The sequence below is a fragment of the Carcharodon carcharias genome, chromosome 15 (assembly GCF_017639515.1).
Source record: "Carcharodon carcharias isolate sCarCar2 chromosome 15, sCarCar2.pri, whole genome shotgun sequence".
Taxonomy (NCBI): Eukaryota; Metazoa; Chordata; class Chondrichthyes; order Lamniformes; family Lamnidae; genus Carcharodon; species Carcharodon carcharias.
Window position 1 is genome coordinate 103,004,947 of NC_054481.1, and position 21,035 is coordinate 103,025,981.

At 40.7% G+C, this 21,035-nt stretch overlaps 1 protein-coding gene across 1 annotated transcript in view; it reads left to right on the top strand.

The window, feature by feature from the left end:
• LOC121288319 (podoplanin-like) overlaps window positions 1-20,370 on the top strand; it is a 40,984-nt gene extending 20,614 nt beyond the window's left edge. Inside the window, exons 2-4 of the mRNA XM_041206858.1 lie at window positions 15,868-16,062; window positions 16,883-17,000; window positions 20,177-20,370. Coding sequence (XP_041062792.1) covers window positions 15,868-16,062; window positions 16,883-17,000; window positions 20,177-20,183 — 320 coding nt within the window. The 3' untranslated portion in view covers window positions 20,184-20,370. The remainder of the gene's footprint in view (window positions 1-15,867; window positions 16,063-16,882; window positions 17,001-20,176) is intronic.
• The last annotated feature ends 665 nt before the right edge of the window (window positions 20,371-21,035 follow it).

Here is a 21,035-nt window from a genome sequence, read left to right on the forward strand (position 1 = left end):
ACATTAGTCCTAAGCTGGGAGCAAAAAACATCAATGGTGTTCTTACTCCTGATTATTACGCAGTGTGTATGTGTGTGTTTCAATACCAGGGGAAGAAACAGACTGGAGCTTGTAACTTGATGCTTTCCAAGGCTAAATGTCCTGCCAAATTTTGACTATCACCAATTTTCTTTGATATGTTTTCTCTCTCTCTCTCTCGATAAATGTTGGCTTCTTGATGGGTTAGAGATCCATAGATACGGGACACTGGTTGCTAACTCACCAAAATGCCATTATTCATTTTGTGAATCTTGTTAATGAACACACAGGAGGTATCTCAGCCAAGCCAAACCTTTGTCCTCAAACAAAGTCTACAGATTTGTACTTTCAGAAGGTAGATGGCAATCAAAAGAGGACAACTTGTTGCTCTCCCACAACCCAAAAGTGGTGAAGCCAATTGCAGTGTCCACTGTCACTTTGCCTATGATCAACTAATTCAGCTAACAGACTATGGATTAACCCTGAGAACCTCTGGTCTGTATAACAGAGATATTGAATAAACAACGCCAAAAGAAAAGCATATTCATGTTAATTTTTCGTACTCACAATGCCATGTCTGGCATTCTAACTGACACTACCATCCCTTCTGAGGCTGGGATGTAGAGCACAGCATTCAGCTCCCAATGTTTCTCAATGTTTAGCACTTTCACTGGAAGCTGGGATGGGGTTTGATTCTGCGAACTGAGGATTAGAAAGAGAATATTATGCTTTTGCACCTCATTGTGAGAAACACAGAGGAGCTGGCATCCTGATTCAGAGGGTGCCAGCCACTTTAGCACAGGTACTGTTATAAATTTAGTTGGTGTTCGCCAGAGCATTGGAAGACGTGGAGCATTTCAAGTTGTCAACATTGGTAAAGCAAGGCAACGGGGCCAAAACACGAAAATTCAAAACCGGAATTGGCAACTAATCTTTGATCATCCACAGGCATGGCGGGGTGGGGGGGGGGGTGGCGGGGGGGGGGTGGTGAGTATTAAGATGGATGTGCCCTCCCCAATTCTTTGAGGTAAATTGTACACTTCTCTCCCCAAATTCTCCTTTTTCTATTCTCCTTCAAATCATGGAATTTCTCCTAATAACCTCCACCATCTCTTCACGTTCTGATGAGCTGGAAACTTCTCAGCTATCAAAAGAATGCTTTGTTACATGTTGCATGCATTGCCGAAACGAGATACATTTTTAACTTTTTCCCAAAGTACAACCTGAGTGTCAATGAAGTACAGAGACCAAGACAGTCAAACCTAAAGGCCAGAAACTAGAACAAAGGAACAAACTGCTTCAAGTTGAATGATTCTAGTTGCAGCTAAAATTCAGATCTAATTTTCTACTGTCCAAATTAAACTTCCAGTCTGTTGTTATTCGCTTCGTTTTTAGTGCTGATTCTTCCTCGCACTCCTCACGGAAAAGTACGCTTTGTTCCTAGATTTGTACTCAGATTAGGAAAAGATTTACAGCTGGAACCTTGTGTCTGTGCCTGTTTTGTCTCTCCTTTATTCTCTGATCCAAAAGTATTCACCTCTGACACTGACCTGTTTGTGTTCTGCTGATTTATGGTCTATTTATATTGAAGAACTGCTTCAAGAAATAATCCTGTAGCAGTTACCTTGGGCTCCTGGAGCAGTACAAATCACCCTGTTTATATCCTGGGCTGAATGTACAAGCTTGTGAATGCACTACTTTTTTAAAGTCACAATTCCCGAATTCATTTTGGCACCTCCAAGTCTGCTCAGGCCAACAAACAAAGAACTGCCTTCTGGAGTTGTGTGGGGTGGATCAGCCACTTTTGGCAGTGAGAAAAAATTGCCATTTCTGCCATCAGAAATAGTATTTTCCTGCCAGAGTACCACTTCAGAACTTCAGGTAGAAGAAAGGTGCAGGAGAATGTCTTGTACCCTTGGAGCGTACAAGCTGCAAGGGAGCCATTATCCAACATGTACAGGTGACATGTTCTGTGTTATGGTTCACCAATGGTAAATGCTGAGCTACTCAAATCCCAGGGGGAAATTTGAAACAACTGCCGCAACTGTTTTGTAATTTGTATAAATTTCGAGCTGTGTGCCTTGAATTCAGTAGTAATAAGACTGGTAACTCTTATAGGTTTCCTATAAAATGAAACTGAACCTTTATTAACAGAAAAAATGATTTTAAGTGCATACATAAATCCACAAATTACTACTATGATAACTTCTAAATCCCCTACTTAATCTAAACTCCCAGTTACACTTTCGTTAAGGTAACATTAAGACACATAGATTTTAAAAGACCCAGGCAAAGAAACGCGATACCCTGAACAATCCAATTCAAAGTGAGTTTTCTTAATTTCAGTTCTTTGTAGTCAACAGCTTGAGACTTAGATGCTGGAGGTCTTCACATTTGTTAGATCTTAGAATTCCTTCCCTTACACACACCCTTTGCTGCTTTATACATGTTTTCCCCCTTTTTGCAAATTCCCATTGTTTCACTATCTTTGGACTTTACCTCTCTGATAATAAAAATCTCTCATAGTACTAATTTTACCAGCAACCTTTGGGAAAAATAAACATTATGAAAATCATTATATCTTCCTGACACCCCCCTCCTCATTAAAAAAATGAAATAAAAAGACAGCTTCATTTTCTGAACCCATCTTCCATTACCTCCTATATTTATTACACTATTACATTACCAGATGCATGCATTAACATAACAATATATATAAATCCTTGGTATCAACAGAAATCATTCCAGTCCAGTATCCAGTATCCTTTACCAGTGTCCAATTTTCCCTTTAAGCTTCAACTCTTGACAATGCATCTGCAATCATATTTTCTTGTCCCATCACATGTATAATCTGTAGATTAAATGGTTCCAGTAATAAACTTCATCTGAATAGTCTTACACTTCTGTCTCAAAATTTGTCCAGAAACTTTAAAGAATTGTGCTCTGTATAAATAATTGTTTCTGATGAATTGTTTGCAACATAAATTTCAAAACCCTGCAATGCTAACATCAACCCCAAAGTCTCCTTTTCGATCGTTGAATATCTTCTCTATTGTATATTCAACTTCCGTGAAAAATACCTTTATCAGTTTTTCAATTCCAGTGTCATCTTCTTGTAACAGTACAGCCCCAATGCCTATATCACTTGCGTCAATGGCCAACTTAAGTTGTTTGGTGTAATTGGGTACACCCAAAACTGGTGTACAGTTTTCAAACTGTCAAATATCTTCTGACGCTCCTATGCCCATTGAAACTTTTTGTTCTTTTTTAATCGTTCAATCAATGGAGCAACCACACTGCTAAAATTTGGTTCAAATTTCCAATAAAACCCACTCATGCCCAGAAATCTCAAAACTTATCGTTTTGTTGTAGGTACGGGGAAACCCACGATAGCCTTGACTTTCACGCCTCTCAGAGCTACCTCACCATGCACAATGGTTTGGCCTAGATATGTAACTTGTGCTTTTGCAAATCCACTTTTAGCCAAGCTCACCACCAAATTAGCTTCTTGTAATTGAGTAGATAATTCTTCCAGATGTTGTAAATGCTCCTCCCATGTCTAACTGAAAACCATCAAGTTGTCAATATAAGCAACACTATTGCTCAGACCCGCAATTACTTTGTCAGCCTTTGAAATGTTGCAGGTGCATTTTTCATACCAAACAGCATGACTTTAAACTGATATAGTCCATCTGGTGTCACAAAAGCTGATATCTCCTTTGCTCTTTCCAACAATGGTAATTACCAATATCCTTTTAGCAAGTCAACCTTTGTGATAAATTTTGAATGTCCCACTTTCTCAATACAATTTCCAACCATGGTAAAGGGTATAAATCCACTTTTTGTCACTGCATTCACCTTTCGATAGTTCACACATAGTGTTTGTGTTCTATCTGGTTTCAGTACCAGCACAATAGGCAAACTCCAGTTACTACAACTAGACTCAGTTATATAATTTTGAAGCATGAATTTGATTTCTTTCTGTACTTGTGATAACTTTGCCAGATTTAATCTATAAGAACATTGCCTTAGTGAAGATGAAACTTCTACACATACATCATATATAGCTAAGTTTGTCCTTCCCAGGTTTATCCCACCTATATCTTTGTGTGATCGTAATAGCTTCTCCAAATCACTTTGACACTTGTCTGGAAGGTTACTCAATATTACATTTAAATTTTCAAGGACCCCCTCATTATCCAGTTTGATTAGAGGAAAATCAATTTCAGAATCTTGCATTTCTACTTCTTTCTCATTATCTACCACCAGTAACACTTCCTTTTGGTCCTCTTCCCTGTCAAAGTACTTCTTAAGCATACTTACATGACACAACCTCTGCTTCTTTCTTTATCTGGAGTAGTTATTAAATAATTTACTTCATTCAATTTCTTTTTAATCGTGTAAGGCCCACTAATCCTTGCCTTTAGTACCAGTAACAGAACCATCACTTTTCCCCCGGCAACAAAACTACGAGCTGTAGCTTTCCTGTCTGCCTTCAATTTCATCACTTGCTGTGATATCTTTAAATGTTCCCTAGCCAACGCATTTGCTCTGTCCAATCTCTGTTTGAAGTTTGATGCATAATCCAGGTGAATAGTTTCTGAATTTTGACTCACCAATTTCTCATGAATCAATTTCAGTGGTCCCCTTACCTCATGACCATAAACTAGTTCAAAAGGACTAAAACCAGTCGATGCATTAGGAGCATTCCTAGTAGCAAATAACAAGAATGGAATTCCCCTATCCGAATCCAGTGGATAATCCTGACTATACATTCTCATTATAGTTTTTAAAGTTTGATGCCATCTTTCTAAAGCCCGGTCTGACTCAGGATGGTAACCTGTTGACTTAAATTGTTTTATTCCCAAACTATTCATTACTCCCTTAAACAGCTGTGACTTGAAATTTGAACCCTGATCTGATTGTATTTCCTTAAGAAAACCATATATTGTAAAAATAATTTAGTTAACTCCTCTGCAATTTTCTTGGTTGTAATATTTCTCAAAGATATTGCTTCAGGAAACCTGGTAGACACATCCATTATTAAATACTGATTTCCACTTTTAGTCCAGGATTTTTCCCTTGTCGGGCGAGCTCAATGGGGGTGGGTGGGATCATTCAGGAAGCTGGCCGCTGCCCGCAATCAGGGCCAGACCACAATTTCGCACTGGTGGGCCAACTAAAGCCTGCCTAGTGTGAAATGTGTGCTTCAACGCTCAGCACTGCCAGTATTGAGGAGGAAGGAGGGCGAGCACACAAGTTCGCACATACATGCAAGTGCATACAGGAAAAGCTTCCTGAGGCACAGAGCTGCCTCAGGGAGATGAAGAGTTTTGAAAATTAAAAATAAAGATTTTTAAAATGTCATCAAACATGTCCCCTCATGTGACTGTCACAGGAGCAGGGACATGTTAGGAATTAGGATGAAATTTAAAATGTTTTTTTAAATGATGGATTGAAACTTCATCCTGCCCGTGAAGGAGGTTTCGCAAAAAATGCAAAGTCTGCTTGGCCTTTTCGCCTACCCACCAACCATAAGGTTGGACGTGCAGCAGAAAATCTAATTCAATTACCTTGTTAATGGCCTTAATAGGCCTTTTAATTGTTGATGGGAGCGTGTGAAATATCATGTGAGTGAACGATGATGTTGGGACGCTTGCCTGACGTCATCGCGCATCATCTTACACTCGAGTGGGTCAGGCGCACACCCACCCACTCAGTGAAAAATGCTGCCCTTGTTCTTGGGGAGGGGTCCTACACAGTCAATCATGACCATAGTAAAAAGTTCTTCAAATGCTGGAATGGGAATTAAAGGTGCCGGCTTAATCACTGCTTGTGTTTTTCCTGTCACCTGACATGTGTGACATTCTACAGAAGTTGACTACATCCCTATGTAATCCAGGCCAAAAAAAAATGTTTTTGTATCTTTGCCTGTGTCTTTCTAATTCCTAAATGTACCCCCATTGGAATTTCATGAGCTATCCTCAGAATCACATTTCTATATCCAAATGGTATTACCCTCCTTCCAACTTTCATTTGCTGAAATAATAAGGGCTCCATTTTCTCATTACCCTTAAGGTAATAACATTCTGGAACACATTTTGCCTCTGTTTCTGTGTTGTCTAATATAAATGTTTTATTTGTGTCTCCTTTCTCTGTAAATCTACCAACTGCCTTGAACTGAATACCTCAGCTGCATTGTTTTCCAGTCTTCCTCCCTGAACAACCTTAGCAAACTCAGTGCCAGCTAATTGGACTTCCACACCTTCTCTCTGCCTTCAAACTTCCTGTTCTTCTTGTTTCAACCTGTGATCCTCTGATCTTGTTCTCACAGAATCAGGAAACAATCCAGGATGCTCTCTCTGCAACACTTTTGTTGCAAACACTTCTGCAGGCTGCTCAACTACCATAGGCATCACCCACATCTGTGATCCACCTATATCATTACCCAGAATAAATTGAACCCCTGCAATGGGCAATTTTTCCACTACTCAAACAATCACCTCACCTGATTTCCACCTACTCTTTAAATTTACCTTCCACAATGGAATAGGTTTAGCATCTCCATGAACCCCACTTATTAGCACCTGTTCCTGCAACACTCCCTCTGAACAACAAATGTCACTATCCCACAACATTCAGGATTCCCTGTGTTTCTTAAAATTTTAACATCTTTACCTACTCCGCCCTGTCCACATGGAAAAACTTCCCCTTCATATACAAAATCTTTAAACATTTCTGCAACCTACTCCTCAGAATTCTCTTGGGTAAATTGTGATCACATTCCCACTTCTTTACCTACCATTAATTCTTCTGGTTTTACCTGTACACAAATCACTGGTTTTTCCTGGACCTGAATCTCAGAACCCACAGTACTTTTACTTCCAGAGCTTTCTTTACCCCTATAATTCCAACAGATTTTCCCTGCAATTTCCGACACACAAATTTTGTGTGTGCGACTTTATTACAATGAAAATATCTTGGGCAAAATTTTGCCCTCGTCAGGCGGGCGTGGCAGGCAGGCCTGTGAGTGGTTACGAAGCCAACCACTGCCTGCGATCAGGCCCCGACTGCAATTTCACGCTGGCTGGCCAATTAACAGCCAGCTAGCGTGAAACACGTTGCTGCAGCGCTCAGTGCTGTGGGGTGGGGGTGGGAGGAGCGTGAGCGCTGAAGTTCGCGCATACGCATGGGTACAGCAAAAGCTGCCTCAGGGGGCTGAAGATTTTTAACAATAAAAGTAAAGATATTTAACGTAATGAAAACATGTCCCCTCAAGTGACTCTGGGACACGTTAAGTAGGAGTGTTAAAAGTTTTTATCTTTTTAATCACTGGTCGAAACCTCATCCCGCCTGTGGATGAGGTTTCGCCACAAATGTAAAGGCCGCTTGGCCTTTTCTCCTGCCCGCCATCCGAACAGTTGGACGGGTAGTGAAAAACTCCAATCAATTAATTGACTAAGGCTGCTTGAATGTCGGCAGATGGGCTGCCGACTCCTGTACACGCCCGCCAACCGAAATATCGTGCAAGTGCGCAATGACGTCATTTTACACTTGTTCAGGTCGGGCACACGCCCGCCTGATGAGGGAAAAATTCAACCCCTCAACTTTCAAATGTCACTTCTACCCTCAGAAGCTTCCTTTCCATTCTGAGAAAAAACTTCCTGGGAATATCCACCTACTCTTTCTTTTCCCTGACTACGTGCCTTCCTTTCACCTTCCCGCTTTCTACCCTTCTCTGATTTAAAAGGGTGATGATAAAAAGGTTTAGCTCTATGAACTATCTCATAATCATTAGCTATCTCTGCTGCTTGCTTTACCGTTTGAACCCTCTGTTTCTCCCCATGAGTTCTCACTATCGAAGGAATTTCATCTTTAAATTCTTCCAAAAGAACTACCTCTCTCAGAGCTGCATATGTTGTCTCTACTTTTAATGCCCAAATCCACCGGTCAAAATTACTTTGTTTTACTCTTTCAAACTTAGCATAAGTTTGCCCAGGTTGTTTTCTCATATTCCTAAATTTCTGCCTGTGTGCCTCAGGAACCAACTCATATGCACTCAAAATAGCCATTTTCACCACATCATAGTTCACTGACATTTTTTCAGACAGTGAAGCATAAACCTCGTGTGCTCTACCCACCAATCTGAATTGTAACAACAATGTCCAATTTCCCTGTGGCTATTTCATCTGTTTAGCTATCCTCTCAAATGAAATAAAGAATGCTTCCACATCTCTTTCCTCAAACTTTGGAAGAGCTTGTACAAACATAAACATCTCCCCACTGGGTTTTAGCTTAAAGGTCTTTCCATCATCAGAACTTTCCTCAGAATCTGAGATTTTTTTTTAACTCACAGCCTTTTAAGCTGGTATTCCCTTTCTCTTTCCATCTTTCTCTCTTGCCTCTCTTTCTTTATCCTTCTCTCTTCCCTGGAATTCCAGTTCCAGCTTCCTTTCTTTCTCCTGCCTTTCTGTTTGCTCCCTTTGAAATGCCTTTTCTCTTTCTTGTTCTCTTTCCTTCTCTGCCCTTTCCATTTTTGCTGCCTCTAGCTTAAGTTTTTTCATTTCCTTTGACTGTTCAAGTTCTAGCCTCTTCATTTGTAACTGAATTCTCATCACTTCCAGTTGTGTCTCACTAGTGTCAGGTATCACTTCCAACTTTAAATGCTGCACTATACCTTCAATTATGCCTGTTTCCTTTGCACCTGCAGGTGACTACAATTGTAATTGACCTGCCAATTCCATTAACTTAACTTTATTTACCTTTTATAAACCAACCAAAATTATAACTTCAACTCCCAGACAAATCTTAGCAACTGCCAAAGCCATATTGCAGTCTCACCATTTCAAAAAAAACCTCACACCAACTCCTGAATTCAAAGCGCTTCTCGTACGCATAGCCTTAAGATTCACTAACCCTAAACCAATTAAGGGATCTCAAATATATCCCACAAAGAGCCCCCAACTTTGTAAAGGCACAGCCAAGGGGAAATGCTGAGCTGCTCAAGTCCCAGAGAGAAACTTGAAACAATTGCCACAACTGTTTTGCAATTTGTATAAATTTGAGATGTGTGCTTTGAATTCAGTAGTAATAAGACCACCAAGTCTTATAGGTTTCTTGCAAAACTAAATTAAACCTTTATTAATAGAATAAATTATTTTATGTACACGATACACAGTACCCTGAACAATCTAATTCGAAGTGAGTTTTCTTAACTTCAGTTCTTTGTAAACAGCAGCTTGAGGCTTAGATGCTGGGGATTTTCACACTTGCGAAATCTTAGAATGCCTTCCTTTGTACACAGCCTTTGCTGCTTTATTCATATTTTCCCCTTTATATGCAAAATCCCATTGTTTTACTATGTCTTTGGACTTTACCTCTCTGATAATTAAAATCTCTCATAGTAACAATTTTACTAGTAATCTTTGGGAAAAATAAACACACTGTTTCTTAACTTCTCCTGGCTAGGTGACACATTTCACCCCTCTTTTGAAATCAATTTAGTCTGGGTTATTTAAAAATGCAAATGTTCCCTTTACACCTATGTTTACCTTCTTAACATTTCAAACCTAGCTTACCTTCTGTTACATCAAAGCCTTCAGACCAGCTGCCTTTGATTCACACACACACATACACACGACTATTACTTTACTTTACAATAAATTCCAATAACATTATGAAAATTATTATATCTTTCTGACATCTAGGAATGTCAAAGTTGAAAATCTCCCCTTAAATATGCTGGGTTGACAATTTTAATGATGTTTTGCATATTCATAATTACTGATCCTTTTTTCTTTACATTTTTTTTGTCAATTTGCTCCCTTTGTCTTCTCTATGCTGGAGTATGGTTTCACCTATGCCCTTTAGTACCTTGACTAGCTAACCATACATAAGCCCTAGCAAACTATTTTTTCAGGATTTGCTATGGTGTAATTCAATAAACAGCACAAAAATGGTTTCATCATAGATAGATTGTTATGTTTAGGATTTGTATGCTCGATTGTTCCTCGGGTTCTAGGGTTGTTCCCTCTTCCGTGGACAGGTTTTGTTTCTTCTACAAGCCATGTTTGTCTTCAACAGTCCAATATCTGGGTAAATATAGCGAGACCAAGGGTGAAAGAGAAATGCCTTGTTCTGCCCTTGGCTTCCAGGAATATATCACACATCGTCCTCTAACCTTCTTGTATTCAGTAGGTTGGAACAATAACATCTTGTTAGATTTCAGGGTTATAAACCACTAGACAGATTAATTGAATGGGCAGTATTGAGCACAAACTATATATTACAGCAATTAAAATCTTTACTAATCTCTTTGCAATGTCAAAAACTTAGAAAAAGGAGTAGGCCATTGAGCTCCTTGAGCCTGTTCTGCCATTCCATCAATCATGACTGAGGACAGTCTGCCCACCCTTGCCATTATATCTTAATACCTTTGAATAACAAAGACACATGAGCTCCTTAAGAAATTATACCTTTGCATCTTCGGTGGCTATCCTTCATCACAGGCTCCATTGCCTAGCCCAGTGCTTCTGTTGGCTTCAGGTTGACTGTATCTGGATATAATTCAATTAAATTGTAACCACAAATTCCTTTGAAAATATCCCAGAGCAAAAGGTAACAAATACTGTTTTTTCCTTAACTGCATCAGATGCCCATCTATTCACTGGTTTCCACACAAAGGCAGCAGTCATTTACTGAGGAGTTCAAAGGTTTTCTAGCATGTCTGTATCTGACCAAAGTGTCCAGCTGACCTAATTGAATAGAATATCTAAAAACAAAAAAATAAACTTGCATTTAAATAGTGCATTTCACAACCTTACGGATATCCCAAAGGGCTTTATAGCCAATGAAGTATTTTTAAAGTGTAGTCACTGTTGTAGCTTGGAAGGCAATTTGCACACAGCAAGCACCCATAAACAACAACAAAGTAATGTGTTTTTTTAGCAGTGTTGAGTATTGGCCAGGACACTGCTTTTCTCTGACTAGTACCATGCGATCTTTTACATTTACCTGAGAGGGCAGGCAGAGTCTTGGCAAAACATCTCATCTGAGAGACAGCACCTTCAACAGTGCAACATTCCTTCAGTACTGCATTGAAATGTCAAAGTAGATTTTCTGTTAGTTTCTGCAAGTGGGCTCCAACCCACAGTCTTTCAGCTTGGAGACAAGAGTCGGAAAACTTCCTGACTCTCTGAATCCAATCTGGGGTAGGGCAAATGCTAAAAAGTCAGGCCCGCTGCCCCAGGAAGCAATGCGGAGTCAGCCACAAGGGCTGCTGAGTGTCAAGGTAAGCTGTTTAAAAGGCCCACCTCAGTGCTCTATGTCTTTGTCCCAGTTATAATAAAACAATAACGTTTTCTAGCCCTCACCTTCACACCCCTTATCTCCCCATACATTCCCAATGCTCCATCCATGCCAACTCATGCTACCACATGTTCCCGTCCACCCCCATGGCCCTTCATACCCTCCATGCCAAAATTTGACCCCCACCCAGCCCCATGGTCCCTTATAACCTCAATGCTAACTTCCAACTCATGTCAATCCATGATCCCCACATTCCCATGTCCCATGGCCCTTTATAGCCCCTATGCCAACTCATGAGTCCCCACCCATCATCCCTTGCCATTACACCCTCCATACTAACTCATCCAGAATCCACCATGGGCAGACCTCAGGAACCATGGTGAGATAAAAAAGTTCTAAGTATCTATTACAGACTTAATTATATTTTTAAAAATTTCATTGATAAAAGCCCATCTGATATATTTAAATCTATTCAAGTACCTAATCCCTACAGCAAAGACAGCTAATCCCTTTATAACCACTTGGTGCTGTCAATCAATCTGTGAACTTACAAGCCTCCCCACTGTGATAAATGATAAGTTGTAGAAGAAGTCAAGCAGTACTAATACTATAATGATAACCATTAGGCTTACGACAATAAACAGCTATAGAAATTGCAAGCACTAATATTTTTCACTAAGAGTCACAGCCAGCTGTTTTCTTTCAAAATTTAAAGAGCAGGGGATCTGAAGGAATTGATAGCCTGAGGATGTAATTATCCCAGATTTGCGCACAGTGCGATGGCAGGCGGGAGAAAGGACATTTTGTCTGCTAGCCACAATTGTGGGTTTTTGCGCTGTATCATCCCATTCAACTGCATTCACTACATTAATAATGCTGGAAACACACTGGATCACTGGCAGGCTGGCTAGGATTTTCCCACCCTGCCGTGGCCTCGGTGCTTCCTTGCTCCAGGCATCATATTTAAAGCACACCATAGCGCGTGCCTACTCCTTCCCCCCTCTGAACTCCTACCCCCTCCGAACTCCTTCCTTTACATCCTCCTCCCCCGTACTGCCTCTTCCCCCTCTCCTAACCTCACCTCCGACACCTATCCCCCACCGCTCCCCAACCTCAACCCCGCCTGACACTCTCTTCCCCCCCAACCTCACCCCCTCAGCCTCACCCCACCCCAGTACACCTCCCTCTCCCAGTCAAATCTAGACCTTCCTCTCCCACCCCGCTAACCCCAGGTATACCTTCATCTCCCACTCACAGCTGGACCTTCCTGTCTCCACACCCCCTTGCCGATCATCCATAGCAGCCCAGGGCCAATACTATGTTCCAAAGCAGACCTGAGACATCAACGGAGACCTCCCACTTTCTGTAAGCCACTTCACGGCAAGAGACATGTCCCTGAGAACCCTGCATGTGATGCACATGTTCCCCAGTGTCCAGTAGCTGTAGGCCTCCAGCATACTCTGCTCCTTGGATGTCTGCCATCTGAGCAAGGCCCTAACGGTAAGTCCCGACTTCTGCATGTCACACTTGTCTAAATGTGTTCTGGGCCGGCGTGTTTTCCCACAAGTGTAACAGTAAGTTGGGCGTGGGGAGATGATTCTGGTCGGGCCTTACTTTGCATCTCATTAGCGGGATGCAAAACAGGTTCAAGCTGGCCTCCAGCAGGATTAGCGTTCCACCATGGCCAACACCTTCGGATGATCATGCTGTGCTTTCACACTGGCATGAAACCGATTTTTAGCCTTCAAGCCATATTGTACCCAACCCCCTCCCCCACCCGCATGATGCCCGATGCCAACGGGACCGAAAAATTGATGCCTGAGAGTTCAACAGATCTTATCCATCTTTTACACACCTTTGTGTCCAATCTTAACAATCCCGAAAGCGGTACCTGACCATTCCAAAGAACACTAGTAGGTTTGGACCTGTTCCTTAAATTCGTAAATCCCACAAGTCGTGTTTCAGAAACCACTTTGACAAGAATTTCTTCTAGTGAAGACAGCTGCTCTTTTAAATGTGTCACTGCCTCCGTGAACTGCATGCCCCTGGCGAAAATGGTGGGGGCAGGGCTTCCAGATTTGCGGCAAGTGCCATTTTGGCTTTCTGTTGCCACAAAAGTTTTTGCCAAGAGTGCAATAAACTAAGCCACAGTTGAAATCTAAATTGAAAAGCGTCAAGAAATATTTCTTATGAGCAATACATCAGTAGTGACTCTTTTACAACTAAGACAAGTAAGACTTGCAGTCAGCAGAAATGGTTAACAGTATGTACCTTTAATCCTGGGTATCCCTGTATATATAAGTAGACAATGCATATTGGCCCAAGAAACAGCCAACAATTGGATATATGAAAGGATATCTCTTAGCAATATGAGAAAAGAAAAAAGATCTGGATGTGATTATTGATTCTTAATGGAAAGCTTCCAGTGAAAGTGTCATAAACAATGCTACTCAACCATTGGGGGACATCTCAACGGTAGTTTAATATTTATGGAAGTAAATTACTCCAACATTTTACAGATAACAGAGGTGAAACACTTGTACTGTATCTGATTTTGGACATTTCACCTTCAAAAGCGTATCAACCCATTTATTCCCACTTTACACAAGTCTTTTTTTAACTAAAATTCACAAAAGAACTAAATTTGTCTTAACTGGAGAAAAGAGGATCCAGGAGAGAAATGGCGGGTCTTTTAAAAGCTGTGCGGTACAGATGATGTAAATGTATCAAGCTATTTGTCTTGGATCATGAGCACAAGGCTCCTTCAGGAAATTAACTGGGTGGAGTAGGGTAGAATGTGCATGATCTATCCAAGGACGTTAAATGAACCTATCAGGCATTTTATAGGGTAGTTTATATATGGGTTATGGAAGTAGATTAAATGACCAGGGTAGGATATTTGATAAGATGGATTTTATATGGTGTTACGATCCATGCAAAGACTGATACCTTTAAAAAAAATTCAAACTTTCAGTTGATAGCTGAAAGAATGACACAACAAGATTCCACGTTTTAAGATTTTTACTGTAACAAATAGGCTAAAATCACTATTGACTAAACACTATCTTTGTAAGCAACTTAAACATTGAACCACAGGACAGCACTTTCCCCTTTCACTTTTAACACAACTGAAAAAACACATTTCACAGATTTACTTTATACTGTCCTTTAAGTAGGCATTCAATTCTCCCAGATCCAGTCCAAAGTGATTCTTAGTGCCTGAGGGTTCACTTCTGTTCCTTTCTCAACTCACAACTTTTAATCCCAGAAATGTCTTTCAATGGTGATTCTCTCTCTAGCACAAGCTAGGCAAATCTTCCAGCCTTATTTCAAATCCTCATGAATTTAGTCTTTTCAATCTGAGCGTGAGCTCCCAACTGCATTCCTGCATGGTGAACAATAGGGCTGAATTTTGAGACAGCGGGATTTTCCGTTCCTGCCAAAGTCAGTGGACTTTTGAATAGCTCTCTGCATTTTATGGCCCTGCCCCTACTGCTTTGGGGCCATAAAGTTCTGCCCACAGAGAGTTCCAGCCTCTAGCTGCTCCCTCTCTCCCAGATACTGGTAGACTAACAGTTTCTGTGAGTTTCAGGAATATTGTAGAATCCCTCCCCCGCCATAGCCCACCTCCATGGCAAAATGAATTTCATGGGCCTTGTATCCAGGTAAAAATGTTCATTAGCTATCTTTTAGACCCCAATTCCCTTCTTTCTTTGGATTAAGTGGACAGTTTAAAACATAACTGTTTACAACCTGACATTCTCAAAACCTTCCTGGGACTTTGGAGACTACCAACCTAATCACTGTAAACTCAAATGCTGCTGCCATTGTCTCCAAGTGTGAACACCTTAGACATTCTTCCCAGTAAAACAATCTGGACCTTCTTTTAATCTTTAACAGCCCCCCCCACCCAGGTCTGTTGTTCAGGCAGACTATATAATAGGTTACATGACCCCTTCATTCTACCTTAAATTAAAGAAACAGCCCCAGTCATTACAATCTTATAAACCTCATAATTGTAACAATGGTCATCAGAAAAGATCAATACATGTGGTTTTGTAGTTAACAGGGTAGATCATACATTGCCTGTTGAAGAAGATTAAATGAATGGTGTTGGGTAGTTAAAGGGGTACTTTGTACATGGCCTGTTGAAGAAGAGTAAATGGATGAGTTTGGGTAGTTGATGGGGTTGATTGTAAATGAAATAAAAACAGAAAATGCTGGAAGTACTCAACAGGTCTGGCAGTATCTGTGGAGAGAGAACCAGAGTTAACGTTTCAGGTTCATGACTCTTTGTCAGTACTGAAATGTTAAATCAATTTCACTCTCCACAGATGATGCCAGGCCTTTTGAGCATCTCCAGCATTTTCTGGGACTATTTCAGATTTCCAGCATCCCAATATTTTGCTCTTGTGCTAGGTTGCACGTGGGTTGTGGAAAGAAATTAAGTGGATCAGATATTTGATAGGCCTGATTGCACAAGGGTTGGGAAAAGAGCACGCTTATTACTAATTGACTTCTATATTTTATTTCCTGCTACAGATAACATTTCAAATGAAGGTGATGTGGTAACATTTGGAGGAACTGAGGACAAAAATGATTCCGCAATGTCTGCAACCCCTGTACCAGGAAATGAAAGGACTGGCACTGACGAAGACAGCAATGAATCAAGCACCGCATCTTCAACAGAGTCAAATTCAACTGAGGATGGCACACCTGGCATTGATGACGCTGAAGGTACTTTTCTGAAATGAATTGCTCAATACTGTGTGGCAGCTTAAGAAAGTTAATGAGATGCTAGACTCTGTCACAAGAGGTACAGAATATAAAAGCAAAGAGGTAATATTGCAGCACTCCAATATCACTACAATTATACCATAAACGAGGGGTTAAAATTATAAACAAAAGTTCTAGAACTGTTTTATTCATTGGAACAGAAGGTTAAAGGAGGATTCAATACAAGGTTAAATAGTACTTTTCAAAATGTTTTGCAAAGGTAGAAAGTCAATGATTGGTGAATCAGTAATAAAGTGGCATAGACAGAGGATTATCACTTAAAGAATGAAGAGAAATTGTGATGAGATTTATTTCACATAGAGGGTTATTAAAGCATGAACTGCTTTACCACATTTGGCATTGAGGTGGAAACTATGACATAAGTTAAAGGTATAAATAGGATACAGGGCAACTGAAGGTTAAGGAGGGAGATATCAGACAGAATACTTGCTCCTGATCACCATCCATCAACCCTTTTTAGACAGAAAGTGGACATTGACCAAGGGCAGGATCAGGCTCAGCTTTGCTGCCACCCATGGTGGAATAGCCTAATAACACCCTGCCTAAGGGCGCATAAGAAGAATGGCTACTTGTGGGAGGTACCAGAGGATGGTACCTCCCTGTGAAAGCATACACTAGCAGCAAAAGGCAGCACCAGTGAGAAATGAAAACACTCGGGCTGATTGAGGATCACATCTAATTCATTCACAAGACACAACATAATAAGAGCATGAGTCAGTTTAATTTACCTAATAACATTGTTCCTGTGTCCTCTTTCCAGCGAAGGACTTCCTAGAAATGCTCACCCTGATCGGAATAATAGTTGGTGCCATTGTAGCTGTGATCATCGTTCTAACAATTATTGTTGTCATCATTAAGAAAATGTCTGGTGGATACTCGTAAGTAAATAACTGTCTGGTGAAGTGAAACAGTTTTGTTTTGATGCTGCCTCCCCAAAAAGGTAAAGGGCCAAAGGTCAAGATCTCCACATTGAGCCAAAACATTCAAACGCAACAGAACATTTAGAAATACAATTTATAAATTTGCTGGTGATACCAAATTGCAAGGGGATAGTGAATACTGAGGAGGACTGCAACAAATTACAGGAGGGCACAAGTAAACTTGCAGAATAGACAAATAATTGACAGAGGAAGTTCAACACAGATAAATGTGAGGTAGTGCATTTTGGTAGGAATAATATGGAGGTCATTTACTACTTGGAAACAGCAACTCTAGGTGGGGCAGGGAAACAACGAGATCCAAGACTATAAATACAGCAATCATTGAAAATTGCACCACAGCTTAGCAAGGCCATAAAAACACCAAACCAAGTTTTAGTCTTTATTTCTAGAGGGATAGAATTGAAAAGTAGGAAAGTTATGCTAACCCTGTATAAAACTTTTGTTAGACCACACTTAGAGTACTGTATGCAGTTCTGGTCACCTGATGATAAAAAAAAGATACAGAAACATTGAAGATGGTGCAGAGAAGATTTACAAGGATGATACCGGAAAGGTGTGGGCACACATATCAGGAAAGGATTGACAGACTGGGTCTCATTTCTCTTTAAAAAAGGCTGAGGGTGACCTGATGGAAGTCTTTAAAATTATGAAAGCTTTCGATAGAGTGCATACAGAGAGAATGTTTCCCCTCGTTGAGGAGAGCATAACTAGAGATCATCAATATGAGATGGTCACCAAGAAATCGTAGTCACAAGGGAGACAAGGTGATGTTGCTGAACTAGTAATCCAGAGACGAGTGATCCCCAGAGGCTAATGCTCTGGGGATATGGGTAAAAAATCCCACCAGGGCAGCTGGTGAAATATAAAGATAGTCACAGCAATGATGACCATGAAACTATCATTGATTATCAAAAAACCCATCTGGTTCACTGAGGTCCTTAAGGGAAGGAAATCCGCCACCCTTACCTGGTCTGGCCTACATGTGACTCCAGATCCACAGCAATGTGGTTAACTCTTAACTGCCCTCCAAAATGGCCCAAGAAGCCGCTTACCCACTCAAGGGTAATTAGGGAATGGACAACAAATCCTGGCCTTGACAGAGACACCCACATCCCATGAAAGAAAAAAAATCCTTTAGGGAATTAAGAAGAAACTTCTTTATCCAAAGAGTGGTAAGAATGTAGAATTTAGAGAATGGTTGAGTGAATAGTTTAGACACAGATAAGGGGAAACTAGACAAGTATATGAGGAAGAAGGGAATAGAGGAATAGATGGGTTATGATGGTAGATTTAGATGAGGAAACATGGGAGGAGGCTAGAGTGGAACATAAACACCAGTATGAATTGGCTGGGTTCCCATTCCTGATCATTGCCTAGTGACCCCCTGCTCGAAAATGGCTGAGTGTGGAGTTAGAATACAGAGAATTGGGCTTGTCTGTGATGTCCCCAACAACCATATAACCCACCACCAACCAGTGTCCAGCCTCACACATCAAAAGTGACTACTATGTTGAACTACCAACAATAACAACTTCTATTTATATAACACCTTTAATGTATTAAAACATCCCAAGGCACTTCACAGGAGAATTATAAAGCAAAATATGACACTGAGCCACATAAGGAGATGCTAGGTCAGATGACCAAGAGCTCAATGAAAGATGTAGGGTTTAAGGAGTGTCTTAAAGAAGGAAAGAGACGTAGAGAGGTGGAGAGGTTTAGAGAGAAAAATTACAGAGCTTAGGGCCTATGCAACTAAAGGTGTGGCCCCAATCATGGAGCAAGTAAAATTGGGGATGCTCAAGATGCCAGAAGTAGAGGGACTGGAGCAAACACAGTGACATGACTGAAGTGGAGGAGTTTCTGGAGGTTGTGTGGCTGTAGGAGCAGACAGTCAATGGTCTTGTGTCTGAAAGACAGATGATGGCCTGTTCTTCGCTGACACTGGAGATGATATGATAGATCTGCTCCATAATAAAGGAAAATTGAAGCCACTGTGATTGACCTAATTCTACATTCAGGGAGGAGTGCACATATCTTGGAGGGTTGTGGGTCTGTAGGAGATTACAGAGATAGGAAGAGGTGAGGCTAGGGAGGGATCTGAAAACAATAATGAGAATTTTAAAATCAAGATGTTGTTTAACCAGGAGCTAACATAGATCATTAAACACATGGGGGAGATGGTGGCGTAGTGGTAATGTCACTGGACTATTAATCCAGAGGTCTGGGCTAATGATCTGGGTGCATGTGTTTAAATTCCACTATGGCAGCAGGTGGAATTTAAATTCAATGAATAAAATCTAGAATTGAAAGCTAGTCTCAGTAATTGTGATCATGAAACTATCATTGATTATCATAAAAACTTATCTGGTTCACTAATGCCCTTTAGGGAAGAAAATCTGCCATCCTTACCTGATCTGGCCCACATGTGACTCCAGATCTCCAGCAATGTGGTTGACTCTTAACTGCCTTCTGAAATGTATTTGTAAGCCACTCAGTTCAAGGTTAATTAGGGATGGGCAACAAATGCTGGCCTTGCCAGCGATGCCCACTTCCCATGAAAGAATAAAGAAAAAAATGTGGATGATGGTGAACAAGACTTGGTCAGAGTTACGACACAGAGTTAAGGTAGCAGGGTTTTGGATTACCTCAAGTTTACAGGGGGTAGAATGTTGGAGACTAGCCAGGAGTGCATTGGAATTGTCATGTTTAGAGGTAACAAAAGCATGAATGAGGGTTTCAGCAGTAAATAAGCTACTACAAGAGGCTACTGTCACTCGTGAAACAGTACTCCAGCATCATCACCATCAAGACAGGGTTAAAAAGAAATAAACTATAAGGAAAAATTTAAAAGAGGATAATCTTAAAGTAAAATCTAGGACATATCAATGTTTGTAGCGTGTCTTTAAGAAAACCTTCCAGCAGGACTGCAAGTATTTAATGAATGTTATTTTTTTCTTCCAACTTTCCATAACTTTTCACATGTGCTGTGGAACTAATACAGTTGAGCATTATGGTATCAATTAACCTGTGCATAGCAAGGGTCTAGGCAAACAATTATTTGATATGTACATTCTTATTGTTCTGATGCAGTCCTTTCTAAATGTCCACAGGCCCTGAGCTGCTTAGATGAGCAGAGATGACTAACTGGTGGTTCTGAAGTGAGAATGAAGTCATTTATATCAGGACAACTGGAGTCACTGAAATAAAATTTGAGTCACCCTTTCCAACTTTCCTCGGATCCAACAACTGTCTGACTCTGAGAGCTGGGTGAAATCTGCCGTTTGCTCTTAAAAAGGCCTGGAATCATTTTCTTTGGGTTGGGGGTGGGGGTGGGGGTAGGAGTAGGAGGAGGGAGGAAGGGGGAGGGGAATGGGATTGTCATTTAATACAGGTCCAATTGTATGTATTTTTCATGGAGTAACTGAGAGTTTTGCTCACCAAAGTACTTTAAGCTCTCCTCCAGATGTTTTTTCTTGTTTTCTATTATCTTTATTCTCTCTACCCCAGTGAAATTGGACACTTAAGGAACAGCTTGATGTTGTGCTGGGAAAAGGGTAGGATTGTATTATGAAAGGAATGGGATCAAACTGGCCAAGGAGCTTTCTTCGTCTGACCATTGTGATGCTCTTTTGAGATTGGGCCATTGGGATGAATTTTTGGATGAGTATTAGGAGGTCTGAAAAGCTTTTGGCTTATGCATTACCTCCTGGGAGTATTTGATGCTGTCACTGGGTGAAGAGTGAAGATGAGAATACTTAAAATGACAGCAGACTTGTGATTCCCAGAACTCATTGAACATTTATTAATTCCAATGGCTTTAGTCAGCTGTCTGGAGATCCTCCGATGGCCCTGTTGATAAATGCTCTGCCTGGTGCAGAACATACAGAGCAGAGAGTAAACCAAATAGGGACCTCCTTAAGCACTTTATCTGCCTTGGGTTAAAGCTCTCAGTGGCTGGAGACGCTGAGC